The sequence below is a fragment of the Thamnophis sirtalis genome, unplaced genomic scaffold (assembly GCF_051295495.1).
Source record: "Thamnophis sirtalis isolate CommonGarterSnake01/CBP01778 unplaced genomic scaffold, rThaSir2_p1.2 scaffold_3, whole genome shotgun sequence".
NCBI lineage: Eukaryota > Metazoa > Chordata > Lepidosauria > Squamata > Natricidae > Thamnophis > Thamnophis sirtalis.
The window spans coordinates 66,951,161-66,966,526 of NW_028261383.1; the positions used below are offsets into that span (position 1 = coordinate 66,951,161).

The 15,366-nt window shown below is 35.6% G+C and overlaps 1 protein-coding gene across 2 annotated transcripts in view; it reads right to left on the reverse strand.

The window, feature by feature from the left end:
- CACNA2D3 (calcium voltage-gated channel auxiliary subunit alpha2delta 3) overlaps nucleotides 1-15,366 on the reverse strand; it is a 573,108-nt gene that overhangs the window by 174,157 nt on the left and 383,585 nt on the right. For both annotated transcript variants that reach the window (XM_087709045.1, XM_087709046.1), the window contains exons 12-13: nucleotides 12,866-12,944; nucleotides 6,254-6,387 (exon numbers count right to left, since the gene is read on the reverse strand). In XM_087709045.1, coding sequence (XP_087565171.1) covers nucleotides 6,254-6,387; nucleotides 12,866-12,944 — 213 coding nt within the window. The remainder of the gene's footprint in view (nucleotides 1-6,253; nucleotides 6,388-12,865; nucleotides 12,945-15,366) is intronic.

Here is a 15,366-nt window from a genome sequence, read left to right on the forward strand (position 1 = left end):
TACCAGGATGAGCTAATTTATCAGAAGAAATCTGCCAATGGGGATTTGGCTTGTGATCTTACAATAATTTTAGGATCAATAATGCTTTTATCAGAATTCATTCTAACTTTTATTTACATGCATTTTATTGTTTTTTTTTAACCAAACTGAAACCTTTTTCCTGTAAATTACATTTAATTTAATCCTCATCAATATTCAAGTACTTAGAACTGTCTGTCTATGAGAATTACTTTCTGCCATAGTGAAATTACTTATTGGGATCTTGTCAGTTAATTTAGTGAGATGCTTGCGAAGCTCTTAATAACCTCAGGACTATTGTTAAAAATCCAGGATAATTTCAAATCTTGGAAATCTGTGAACAAAACTGTTCAATGCTGTATCTAGATCATTTCTGGTTTACACAGAAGAGTTGGTGCTTTTGTCTTGGAAATATTATACTCTCCCAGTATTACTTTGTTTTCCATTGTAAATATTCAGCATAAATGGAAGAGTAAGTAAATAGTTAGTTATTTTGAATTGTACTGCATTTGAGATTATAAAAAGAACAAACAGTACATGCTAAGCCAATATTTTATTAGACTGGATCTGTTCATATTACCATACTGTATCATTTCACTGTATCACAAATTAATAAATTTATTTAATTGAGAATAATATATTTTTATATACATTAGGGAAAGAAGACTTGGTAACTTTCAATAAATATAGGCTGAATAAATATCAGCTCAATGCTGATATTTGAAAATACAATTGAAAAAATATTATTAAATGCCTTGAACAAGGATTCAATTACAAGGCATATACAAAAGAACATCAGGATGAAGATGATAAAACCTAGTTGTAGCAGTTCAGATGTAGAGAACTGCAAGAGAAGGGAAATAGAAAAAGAACAGATCCAAGAAAAGTAAAAAGAAAATGTGAACCTCTGCCCCTTCCAGGTTTACTGAGAAAAGAAACCATTGGTTCTCTTTCTAGAATGCATGAAGAGAACTTGGAGAGAGAATGACAACTTGTAAGGAAGGTGGAAATGACAGCATTTGAAACAAAAATTCCCAAAGACATGCTTGAATAATAGGAATGTTCTTCTAAATAATATGGCGCTTTCTAAGAGGAGGTGGAATGGGCTATGAGAATAACTTTGAGAGAGGAGGAAGAACTGCAGTATAGATAATGGTCTGGTAAAAGAAACCTAGTCCAAAAAAGGCATGAGGATGGAGACTGTGTCTCAGAATGGACCCTTTTTAATTCTCTGGAAAATTAAAGGCAGGTGAGGGAAGAAGCGCATTCAGACTTGCAAGACTGATGACAGTCCTTTGAGGTAGTCCAGACCAGGAAACTAAAATCATGAATATCACTACTACTTTAGTTATTCTTATGGCCAGTTACAGAGACCCTAGAAGGAATGCGGATGTTTAGAAAACTTTCTGGCCAGTTCATATGAAATCATCCACAGATTCTATTTCTATTTGCAGATACAAATCTATCAGCCAAACAACACAGGAGGTGAGGTTGAGTTATGGGTCCAATATAGGGTAGGAGGGTTGCATGAAAAGGGCAGTGTTGATGGAGCTGAATAAAGGAAAGAGTAGAAAAAGTGAAATACATCAGGAGCTAAGGGTTCCTAAGGTAAAAATGCTACACATGACTAGTACAGTGTGTGAGAAGTATTAAGGAAGGTTGATATTACGTTATGGAAGTTTCAGGAGAAAAGGGCACCAAATCTAAACTCAACAGGATAGAAGATGGGAGCAGCATCCAACACTATCAGAAGGTAATCAGTCCTCTGAAGTAGTCTGAATCCTCCAATGCAATGAAGCTCCTTGGCTACAGTAGTTGGGTCACAAGCTGGTAACTTCAGCCAAGGGGAGCCTGTTTTTTCTTAGCGCAGTGACAACCAAAGGTGGGGATGAAACATGATACAGAGAAACTGATTGTTAAATTGATAGAAATTGTGGGCCAAGATGGTCAGTGAACTATAGGACAGAAAAGGCAGAAAACAACGTGATGCCTTGATTTGAAATAATCAACTTTGCTTTTGTTTTGTAAGGAAAAAAAAAGTATTACTGTATGTTAAATACAATGAGTGGAATATGGACACATAATACAGAGGGACTTCTGTAGCAGAATATAAGTGCCTACCCAACAAAGATTCTCATGCATAAGTAATTTGTATATGGATGAAACTTGGTTTGTCTTACATAATTTCATTTGCAAATCTGAACGGCAGTAATTTAAATTAGTGAAGTCCATTTGCAGAATCCACTTATGGGTTAGTCCTATTCCAGAATACTGACTTTTGAGCCTTGTGAATGGTGAATGGCTTTGTGAATAGTGGCTGCTTCTAAGAAAGTACAATAATGTGGAAAACATTTGTGCTTTTACTATAGAGCGTGGCGCTATAGCTGATATCAGTTTGTTTGCAAAAACAACAGCAGCATCTTGAGAGTTATTCAAAGTATTGCATTTCTGGATTTTCATATGTTGTAGTTTTCTACTACTTTATCATACTTATTCTACCGTAAAGAGAATTGTTAATTGCCTGTTAATACCACAGGTATATTTTAAACAAAACTAACTAATTTTTATCTTGCTGAGATTAAGGCAAAATATTAAATTTAAAGTCATTAGAATCAATAGGACTTCAAAGTGCTTAATTTTATTTACCATTTTTGTGAACATGTTTAATCAAAATCATAACAAAGTGTTTCTCTTTTGGAATAGAAAAGGGAAAGAAAAACCTGGAAACAACAAGGGGTTAAAATAGTTTCTTTAAGCAATTTAAGTTTCTTTAAGCATTTGAGTTCAAAATGCTAAAAGGATCTTCTTCCAGCTAGATTCTACTGCCAGTTGCTTTATTCACATGATAAACAGCCAGAAACCAGGACGGCTGATATGCAGTAATCATTTCACACAACTAACTATTCAGCTCCCAGACCAGAAAATAGCACTCATGGTGCTTTAAATCAGGTAAGAATGAGAGGCGCAATAAAACAGAATTTTAAAAAATTATCAGCTCTCTTCCAGCTTTGCACAAAATTTGAGGTAGTAAGCAGTTATTGATGGCGGCAGCAAACATTTCAGTGGAACAGATGATAAGTGAGCTCATCAAAATTCTAAGGCTACTTGAAAAAAAAATGTTTTTCAGGTGGGAAAATAAAGTACCAAAATTGTTAGAGCAATTACATCGTAAAGAAAGAGGCCTGTAAGAAAGTTAGGACGATACATTATGATATTGCTCATTTCTACATTATTCAGATTTAATATTTACTACGTAGTTAATATTTAGGTTTAATATTTACAAAATATAATAGAAATTGAAACAATTACAAACACAAAGGCTTAAAAGGGCTTTTCCGAGCCTCGGAAGACAGGGAGTCCTCATCACCTGAGGGATGTAGTAGAGGGTGGGAAAGTATGAACACAGCAGAATGTCAACTTCTTTAGAAAATCAAAATAACAAATGGTAAATGAAATAACTTTTCTTTCCCCCTAAGCAGTGTAACGTATTGCAGAGGATCATAAAAAGTCATAAAGGCCACCCAGGCTCTTCTCAATGATCTAGAAATGAACTTGTTGCTTTCCCTCCTCAAATTAAATAACAATATTTACATTTTTTCCCCTGGCAACACACAGAAAACGAATGAATGATTTTGCCTCTATATCAAGCTTACGTGCCATAGAATATATTACAAGGACCTGTTTCTGACTCACTCTTACAAACTCTCTAGCAAACATAATGGAGCATGTTCATGTATTGCTGAAGAAATAACAATTATTTTCTTTTCGTCTTCACCAAATGCTCAATAATTATCCAATACAGAGTCAATAACCAATTTGGCATGAATTCTCCAGCAAGAAAAAGATTAAGTTCAATAAACAGTACAGAGTCAGAGAAATCATTTATCTTTCATTCTTCATGAGACAGATAAGAAATAAGGAAGGGTGACTTGAATCCCAAATCTCAACAACTCAAGAAACAAATTAAAATATAAACTCTTCACATTTTAGTGGATTTAAATTCTGAGAACTCATTTTGTCGCCACTGTATAGGTAGATCAGAGTTTTGTATATCAGGAATGTTGTTGCAATGAAGCACTAAAAGTGTTTGTGATTTTAAAAAAAGAACAGATAAAATCAGGAATGAAAATGTGCTAAATAAATGTGGATTAAAAACAAATATAGTTGACAAATTGGAAATATATTGAGATCTACTCAATATATTTATACAATGAGGATCAAACTGCAAAATAATATTTGAAGGAAGAGTGACTTAAATGAAAAAAGGGGCAAGTCCAAAACAGAATGTGGTTCAACAGAGTTGATGAGATATTCACAAAGGGAAAACAGAGATGTTTAAAGAGCAAAAGACAATTATGGGATGAGGCATAATAGTCATAGTGGAGACAAAAAAAAATGAGAAAAAGAGAGTCAGATTGGGGCTTGTGAATTCTAATCCTTCCTTAGATATGAGAGTCATATGGGTGATTTTAGGCATATCAGTCCTGGGAAGTAGGCCATGGCAAACCACTTCCAAAATATTGCCGGAATAATAGGGGCTACTCCAAGCAGCCACCAGGAGTAAATACTGACTTAAGGATAACCCTCCCATCCCCTCAAAAAATAGATAAAAAGAGATGGAGAGCTATAGTGATATTAGTATTAGCTATACACCATTTGTCATATGCCCTTAATTTAATTAAAAAATTCTTTTTCGCATCTATAATGTTGCATCCCTGAAATGGAAAAAAGGCAGTATGTACATACAGTATATTTAAAGATTAATATTGTGTATTGAATAAACACTATAGGATTTTTTAAATCAAATATTAATTATTGATATATGTCACCAGAGAAATTGTCTAGAATTTATAAAAGCACTTCAAATTTCAATTCATGTTGAAAATGTAAACAAGAAGAAACATAAAAGAACATATGTTTGGTAGATGTATATTAAAAAAAACCCCTATACATTTCTGGATTTAAATGCTTAAATTCAGAGAGTTTTAATGATTAATTATACAATTGAAACCTGTATATTGATTGATAAATGGTTGGAAAAAAGTCATGGAAGATCATTTTTCTACATAATATCTGCACCAGGATCATTGTTAGTTTCCACAAACATTAAAAAAAAAAAAGATTCAGCACTATCAACAATGGAAGAATGCTTGGTTAAATTGACGGAACATACTGAGGTGGCTAAATAGACCTTTTGATCGGAGAAAAGTCGTCATCTGTGTTTATTGCTGATTGAAAACTCCTGTGGATTTTTTTTGCATGAAACATAAAAAAATAATCTTATGGTTTTGATGATTAGATAGGATAGGTTAAAGAAGGAAAAGAGTTGTGGTGTAACCATAGAGTAAAAGGTAAAATTATACTTACTTATATCTGCTGTAAAAAGAAGGTTAGAAGCTACTTTCTTGTATCTATTTTTCATTCTTTTCTATTTTGCTTTTACTCTCTCCCCCATTTCTTGCACTTTTAGCTTTTCCTTTCTGTTGTTAATTTTTTCTGTTATTCATACAACCTTTTCAGTTAGAACTGGTTTGTTTATGTACTTGTTTCAGTTATATGCTATGTTCCTTCAAGAGCTCAGGGTACTTCCTCCCATTTTCTTTCACACACAATGTTTTGAGGCTAGGCCTCAGGACAGTCTTATGTTCTCTCTCTCTCTTATAAATGATGGATTCATTTCAACTCTTCTGCTCCCTGGCCAAAGCTAATTATGTTAGGGAATATGAAAGTTAAGGTCTAGTTCACTTTTACTGGCTATACACAATTCTGGTGCTGTCGAACATTAATCAAGTCTGCCTTGACTCTGAACACATTACATTATTTGTTCTTGCATACAATTTGCATATTAGAAGACTTTCAAAGGACTCTTATATCCTTGTCACCAATTTTTGCTTTACATCATAACAAGCATGATCCTGCTATTTGCCCTATAGAATTATTTATAATTGAAAAACCAGTTTATACCACACATTCTTCCTCTGTGTGTTTGTTGGGCAACATGGCGGCTTTAATAGCCTCTGAGGTAGGGGATTTAACATTTATTTAAAATGAAAGCCTTTCCATCAAGTGCTGCAGCTGCAGAATTAAGTCCATTTAACATATGTAAATATTAGCACCATTTGCATAACCCTCATTAAAAAAAAGGAGCAGAAAATGTATTACAACACTGGAGCAAAATTATTTGATGCTTTAGATATAAACAGGATTTATCAAACATTGCCTCTTGCAGACTTACAGTACTGTCGACATAGGCTTCAGTCCACACTACATCATGTTCTTGATCAATCACTTTAGGTCGACTGAGCACATGGAGATATTCCATAACATTTTCTTGCACATCAGCTAGAGTAGATATCTGAGTGAAAAACCCTGGATATATTGAGCAGAGAAAGAGAGAAAGAAATGTGGCTATTCATACATAATCAAATGAGAAATACACATAAAAGTTATAAATATCTTTTCTCCCTGTATTGAAAGGAACGGGGTGTAGGTGGAGGGGGGGGGATCTAAAGAGGGGGAAAAAATTGACCAAGGAAGAAGCCCTGTCAAGTTTTAATTTGTGAAAGCACTAGTCTGTGAAATGATATGTCAGTCCAGAACGGCTCCATTCCTCTGAGTGTTCTACACCATTGCACAGCTGTCTTGACTTTTATTCCTTCAGTTCCAAGTCAATTTTTTTCAGCCTCAGGAGAAAGCAAAAAAGGAGGGAGTTTGTTTTTAAAGATAAATGCTTATGGCAGAGTTCTATTAACTTTTACGCCACAACCTTTGCAACTGCCAAGTATCACAAATATGAGGGTGATATTTTTAGCTTTATCAAATTCTATCTCTAACATTCTATACCTTAATCAGAGTTTTAGTGCTTTCCGGCAGAGTGTCCTAATGTATTTCTTACATAGTCCCGTTATCTGTGGAAGAACTTCATCTACCAGAGTGTTATAATCTATTTCTTACATAGTCCAATTCTCCATGCAAGAACCTAATCTATGGCAGCATGAAGTCCTGTGTACACATCCACATAACCACACACTTCATTCCTCAGGCCATCGTGAACTATTGGAAAACAATCCATGTCTTATTTTATGATGACTTGATATATCAAGAATAAAGGAAATTTTCTTCAACAAATGTTTCACATTACTGAAAGTGCTTGAGTATGAAACAAAGGAGGTAAAACGTCCAATTCAAAATCATCATGGAATTCGTGTCTTTTGCAGATTCAAGCATTTTATTCATTTCCCAAGTTTAGTTTTCTGCCATAGAACGGATTGTCTACTTTTGAACTTTCCTGAAAAACTGAAACTCAAACTTAGGCATCATAGGGTAGATACAATGCAGTTTAAAAGTTATCTGCATTTTTTAAAATTTCAAATAGCTGCATTTTCTCAGGTGGCATTCAACTCCTTCCACTCCGAAGATGTTAATTAATGCATTAACTTAAAATATCATGGACTACAAGGACTCTCAGCAATTTTGAAGAATGCATAAACACCAATAATAAAATCAGAAACAATCAAAGCCAACAATATTAGCAGTCTCTTTTCAAAATGCATTTTAAGGTCTTTTTAAAAGCCAACAATAGACCCTCAACTCAGCAGGAAGCACACAGCAAAGAATGGGGGCATCTTCTTAGCTCAGAGTCACTTCAAGACAAAGCCATGGTAGGTGAACTTCTTTAAGGTCAGGGAGGCAAGTCAGAAAATCATAAGGAGAGGGGTGCTTTCTTAAATAACTTAAATGTAAGCTGCATAGGGTTTAAAGGTTTTTGTAAAATATAATTGTACATTTTGTATTTTATACAGAAACTTTTTTTCTCTGGTGATGGCAACGCTTTTACGTACTATGATGTTTCTCTGGATTCTTTCAGAGAGAAATTTGGCTGTTGAGTTTTGTACCTACCATACTTCCCAAACTCAACTGAGAGGTCATCCTATACACAACATGTTGTAGTGGCCAGTGTTCTGTAGGGAGAACGAGGCGGGCAAGGACTGAGGCAAGATAGGCTCAGTTAAACAACAGCCTTTATTAGGCTAACAGTTAACAATAGCAATGAGGCAAATCTGGAACCGACAACAGAGAAATCTCCTGTCAAACGGGGCAACCAACGTAAGAGTCAGGGTGGGACACTACCAGTGCTGCTAGAATGTGTGTTGATAGTGATGTTCAATAATACCTCAAAAGACCACTTGTTAAGGTTAGTTCATTTCCAGACACCATACCGGTGACCTGGTGCATTTTTCTGAGCCCTTTTCTCCTGAGTTATCAAAAATGCTTGATATATAATCAATTATACAAAGTAATGTCAAATAAAACAGGTCTGTCAAATGACTGTAGTGAGGTACACTTTTTTAAAAAAATAATAAGATACACTTAATAGTCATTCTTTTGTTTGTGCCGAGCTAAAACATTATAGCCTGCCTTTGTTTTTACAGCTGGCAAATTTTCAGTTGTATTTGACTGCTAATCTATTCCCTTCAAACCTGGTATGCTGAACCTCTGCAAAACTTTATTGAACATTGGACGGTCCTGGTAATAGCTGCGATTTCTTCTCCCTTCAGGCTCATTCTCCTCCAGGCTATTGGGGAGATCACTCTAAATTCATTAGCTATTCTACAGCAGTGTTGGGATCTTGACTGTTTTAATGTATTTCAAATGGGTTGTCACTCTGCTTCATTAAGCTCACACTCCCTCAAGATATGCCCTACTTTTTACAGCTTTGGGAAGTTGGAGTCAAGATGGGAGGTGGAGGTCTCATACAGCATGGTGTAAATTTCTAGTGATCCAGTTCTAGAAAAAAAAAAAAACTTTGTACCCTACAATCCACTCACTTGGAAATCTTGTACACATCTTTCATCTCTGCTAGGTGCTTCCAAGGGGAAAATCACCACAAGGAAAATTGATTCTGGGGTCAATAACCTCTGTGGCAGCTACACGGTTTGACTTATCCATCTGTGCAGGAATTAAAAGTGTATTCCACTCCTTCTCTGATTCTGCAGTCCAATGCTGTCAGGCTCTGTTGGTTTTTTTGTTTGTTTGTTTGCAACTATTATCCTTCATTCCCCAAACACTCCAGAACTTAGCAATGCTGTAATTGATTAGGGTAACCTCTTAAAAATATAATTCCATGAGTGGAAAAAATGCTAGAAAAGTTATTATATAGAATCCAAAGATATCAGTTCAACTGATATCCCATGAAGGATGCCAGCTTCTTCAGGCAAATGTTGCTTATGTGTTAATAAAGCAATTTTAGAAGATGCTGATTTATTCACACACACACACACACACACACACACACACACACACACACAATTAGATGCATGTGTCAAAAGAAATAATTCATATTTACATAGATATAGAACCAGGAATCAAATGTAGCTCTCCTTAGATAACCAAGGAAAAAAAATTGAATTTGGCAAATATTTTTTAAAAAATCATTTTTTTCTTAAAATAAAAAAGTAGAAGAGAAAAACTTAATTAGATTGGGGTGTGTACATTTTCCAGAGCTACACATGCTATGTCTTACAGGTGTAATTTATTTCAGTTTAATTTAAATTACAGTATTTAAATACATTTAATATAATTCCTAATTCAATATTTTAGTAATTTTGTTATATTCCAATTTACTTTTGTTATCTTAACAATTTTCAAGCACCTTTTGGGAGGCCAAACTGGACAAGGAGAAGTTTCATTTCACTCTGGTCCAATTCACATGACTCTTCAGCTGAGTTCAGGCTCTGGAGCAGCATTTGGCTCTTTCATCCCTCTGCTGCAGTTCCCTGACTGGCTCCATAATTGATAGGGCTTTTGGTTAGGACAGGTAGAGGAAAAAGGATGCCACACTAGGCAGAGACTCTATGGTGGGAGAACCAGACTTCCGGTCGGCTTCAGAATTAAATGGGAGGCTTCCGGTTAGGACCTTTGTGGCTCTTTGAGTGTTTAAGGTTGCCAACCCCCAGCTTAGTTGTTACCACACTACAATGGATAGTCTCTAAATCACAATTTCTACTTACTCTGCTAGATACAAGATAATTACCAGATAGTCATTGGGAGCAGACTTGCAAGTGACAACATGTGCATGACCTCATCAAGCAAATGCTTCAATTTACAGGCTGGTATCAAATTTTGGGATGGAGTATATAATGAATATGTGAAGTCGTGATGGGGCTTATTATAGATGCCACCTACTCCCAGGTAGAAAAAAAACTTATCTGGGGGTACTTAAAAGATGTGGTTGAAGGAGAGGAAGTGCCAGAAAGCATTGTGTTCAAAATCCCAAGCTAAAAGATTCTTCTGGGTAATCACAAATGTGAATTCTAAGAAAGTAGGTTAATAACCTTTGGATATATTTCCAATTTCTTCCCATTATTATTAAATTGTAATTTTCAAAGCCTTATATGGGACTTTTACAGTGAGACAATTAAAAATAAGAACACAAAGACAAACTGCTTTCCAAGACTACAAAACTATAGAACAATATATGATCTTTTGGCTTGATGACCAATAATATATTACTGGTGATTGGGCAAGACTCTTGACATCAACATTATGAAAGGAACTGCCTTTTCATGAGCAGATGTCCTTAGATCTTTATCAAGCGTGGGTAATGCACTGCCTGAAAAGTGAACATGCTTTGGAATTAACTAAACTGCCTTTGAAAAACTTGCTTCAAAGGATTCTTGTACAGTGACTAAGTCTAAATCCTAGTGTGCAATATTAGTTGATTAAGACAAATCTTTAAACAGGATAATTTCCATCAGATGGGCACCAAGACTGGTTAAATCTGTAATGCATAACTAAATGCATATACTTTCAATGAGTCATTTAAATGTCATGTGGCATGCACACATACATAAGTGAGAAAACCTTAGTTCACATGTAATACAACTGCAGAATAAGCAAATCTTTTTTATTATTTTTTACATCATTGCACTGTATTATGTGTTTTGGAATCACAGTTCTGTCATTATTTATCAAGAGATACATCTGCTTTAGTGTTGCCTGATGATTTCTATGCAACACTGGAATTTGTTATGGCTCCACAATCTTTAGAAACAAAAGGATGAACTAGACCAAACACAGATGCTTCATGGTCAAGAATTTCCCTTTATTCTAAAATCAACTAGAAACCCCCAAAGCTGCAGTAAAACCTGATGAAATAATGTTAAGCAAGACAATTTTCGCCTACTATCTCTTTGCACTAAATATCCAGGCATTCCAATTTGTGGAGTTAAGTACATCATATAATGCATGTGTGTCTATATCTAAAAGAGAGAGAGAGACCAAGAAAAAAAATATCATCTCTCATGTAACACTAAATTTGGCCCTTGCTCTCTCTCTTTAATATGCAAAATATCTATTTTCCTTGGTAGAATTCTTTGGTTTCTCTATGTAAATCAAGAACTTCCTTCCTTCTTTCCATCTATCCATCCAAAATTTCATTTAATTATTTCATATTACTTATCTCTCTTTCCCTGCAGTTCAGAGGCACAAACAATGCCTTACTGGGACACAGACCACGATTTTCATTTTATGTTTAGGAGTGAGTTGATACTCAGTCTGTTATTTTCTTGTGGTCACAATTATTACATGGGAAGTTTGCATTTGACAATGCTACATTATTCAATTTTAAACAAGAAAGCTGCCAAAATTGAATATTTACATTATTCAACATAGGCAAAAGACAAACAAAATTATCAACTAACATCAGGATATAAATTATGTTCTAAATACTTAGAAATTGTATCCACTCAACCATTTAGGAGAAAAGATTTTGTCAACTATCTTTAGTTGCTTAGGGAAGATTTTATTTGGCAAGATGTTCTGTAGAATTGGCACCAAACAAAATATATTCCTGCTTTTTTCTCCTATATACCAATTCTGCTTCCAGATATCTGGGATCATCAGAACCTCTCCAGCCCATAATCATATGAATGTTTATTTCAGTATTTCTCAACCTCAGCAATTTTAAAATGTATGTAAAATGTAAAATCCTAGGGATTTGAAATCCAGACATCTTAAAGCTTCTGAAGTTGAGAAATATTGGTTAATTTTACTGGCAGAGTGATTTACTCCCAGGTAAGCATACATAGAATGGCAATCTTGCAAAGAGTTCATACTAGGCTATGTTTTTAGGCAGCAGAATCAAAGTGGTATAATACATTGCAAGCTAAAACCCAGTATTTTTCATTAAATCTAGAAAGTTAGTGGGAGTAATGACAATTGAATGATGTTGATAGAACAACTCCATTTCCTTTGGACACCAAATGCATTATTTTGATTCAAACAGTTGCATTTTACTGAAATGCTTGCAATGATTTCATTTTTCATATCCAGAAAGAAACAATGATATATACAGATTCTGCATAATACTGTGGCTACATAGTTAATTGGACTGGGATGAAAAACCTGGTTCCAAAGTTACTTGCCCTTGAAAATCTGGCCACTCTACAATTCCTGCAGCCATACAATTGCAGCCCAGGCACTTGTGCTTGATTCCTGATTATGACATTGCAGCAAGTCACAGTTATATGATAGTAATTTCTGACACTATTTCATAAGCAAAGTCAATGGGAAAGCCAACAGGAAATCATACTTACACAAGATTTTTGCTTAACAACCCACCACATTTCTTGCATAAACATAGCAACTGGGACTACTACAGCTAAGTACTGCAACCATGAGGCATTGTATTTTACAAAGCAAATGTATTTCCAATTGCCAGAGGCCATGTGTCAACCTATTAAACCGTAACAAGGACTCAGATGTATTTTACCAGGTCATTAAAGGTCCAAGAAGAACCAATCAGAGGAGAGGGGATAAGCATATTTTGCATAGACTTGATACCCACCTTTGTTGGCACAAGCCATCCATTTGAGATTATCTGCAAAGGCAGCTTCTCTTCCTATCAGGTAGGTGAAAATGCGAACCTGAAAATATAATAGCAGAACTTCATTTACTGGAAACACTTTATATAAACTTTGTATTAAGCAGGTTATAGCACCAGATAAAAATACTGAAGAATTGCAAACACATTCTATTGGAATTTTCTTCTGAGCTGAATGAGCAATAATTTCACACACCTACAGGTTTTGGTCTCTCTGTCTCACAAACAAACACATACAATCTTGGCATTTTCTAGAATTAAAAGCCAATGTAAAATGAAAAAGGTTTCGTTTTGGAAGTTTAATGTGAAATCACACAATTGAAAATATAGTACTTTGCTCTGAACCCAAGCTTGCATTTAATTACTGTACTATCACAGAAGTCTACTGCCTTTGCAGAAACATGAGGTAAGCTACTGGGAAAGCGTCTATCTCTCAAATGCAGTAATTCAGATTTTCCACAATAATGATAAATTATTTCAATCAAAAGAGCTGTCCAACACTGACTGTTTGTGAGAGGTTCATAAAGTCAAATCTTCATTCATTCATACCCAATTACATGAGAAAATAGTTGGAAACATAAAATTCAATTTGCAGTCCAAGGAAAATTCAGGTTATAAGCATTTCAGTTCATTAAAAATGACAATTTTTTGTGGTTGTTACTTATCCCTGATAATCATTTACTTGGGGAAATACTCAAGAGTATTCAACCAGAGCCTTCTAACTCTACCTTCCCAAGGAAACCAGGAAAATCACCACCAGAGACAATATTTTTACCTGGGTTGATTATTTTGTTTTATTTTTTCCATGTAGTTTTAATGCAAAGTTTTTAAAAAGCAAGTGGCCTAAACCCATTTGGAAAAAATGAAAAGAACTGGTGAGCCAAATCATCTTAATTTTACGAGTAATTGTAACAACAGAGTCTTTTTCCTCCAATAAAGAAGGCAAAGACACCCTAGTCACTTCAGTCTAAGAACTATGCATAAATTCAGCACTGATAGCTAAATTGGGCAAAAGATTTCCAACAGAAATAACCAGTTCTGCTCTGGACTTTCATCTTGAAGATTTCCCCCCCACCACCACAAGGCTTTCCTGCCCACATGGCAATTCGTGTGCACCCCCATACAATTCTTGATCACACCACCTCTTGTGGACCATCCAAAACCTGTATGGCAGCTTTAGCACAGGCCCAAAACTTGCCTGTCCCCCTTCCCAACCCTCATTGCCCTGCATACACCATTCCTAACTCTTGCGGCACCTCTTATCTGTGATGGTCAGGTACCCTTATCCAGTTGCACTGCACTCTCTCTTCCTTCCTTGGCCCATGTGTCACTGCTTGCATGCCATTAAGACCCCACAGACCCCTAGTGACCCACATTACCCTAGCAACACTCTATGGCTTTTGAGACTGGGTTCTGCCCTTAAAGATAGGAATCTAACACTGACTTCAATCTTAACTCTTTCTAGCTGTTTTTCAGCCTGGACAATCCTAAACTTACAAAGCTTCCCACACCAATGGTATATCCACCAAACTCCTGTATTGTTCCCAATTCATTACTCTGAAAGGGAAAGACTGTTGTTCTTGTTGTTTTTAAATAAGAATAAAAGAAAATCAGGGGGGGGGACTAATATTGTTTTTCCTACTTCTGTGCTGCTGAAACTAAGTGTCTAGGGACATTCTAGACTTCTTCAGAGTCCCCATCCATGTACTCTAATCACTGGCTAGGTTTAAATTCAAACAGAAGAAAAAAAGGATTAGGATGGCAAGAAAAAGGTGGATAAAGAGATACAGAGATAAAGTAGATGCCCGTCTTAGTAATTTTGAAACATATCAATTAGAAGTCAAAACAAATGTCCTGCGATGAGGAGAATTAATTCTTAGTCCTTCTGATCAGCAGGCTTATTCACTTGACTAACATAGATATTCCATGTGCAGAGCATTACCCAACATCAATTTGGGTGCTGCCAACTGAGGTAGCAGCATCCTGTCCCAGGTTGCAGACTAGTATATTATTTCCTGTAGCCAATTAAAATCTGAAGTGCTTTTCCTGGCCTATGAGTCAGTTTTTCATTACTTACTGCAGCTGTTACAAAGAATCAGAGAGCTAATCAACCAATGTCAAATCAAGAGGTGCTTTAAGAGAGCTGAAAATCTTGCCCAACAGCAGCCAGATGGGCATGAAAACTTCTACCGCTATTTCTGGTTTTAAAAAGCAATGAGGCTCACTAGAAATATCCATCATATTGCGCTAAAGAAATGAGTCTGCCTAGTTCCATCCATAAGTGGTGGCATATATAGAATATATAGCCCCATTTCTCATTTCTCAAAATAATATCTCATGTTGATGGGCAACATGGATGGCTATAATAGTTATTCTGAGTTTCATAGGGCCTCTAGGAAGAGAAGAAACACACCTTTTTTACCTCAGGAGTTGAACTGTCTACCACAGGGGTCACCAACTACCAG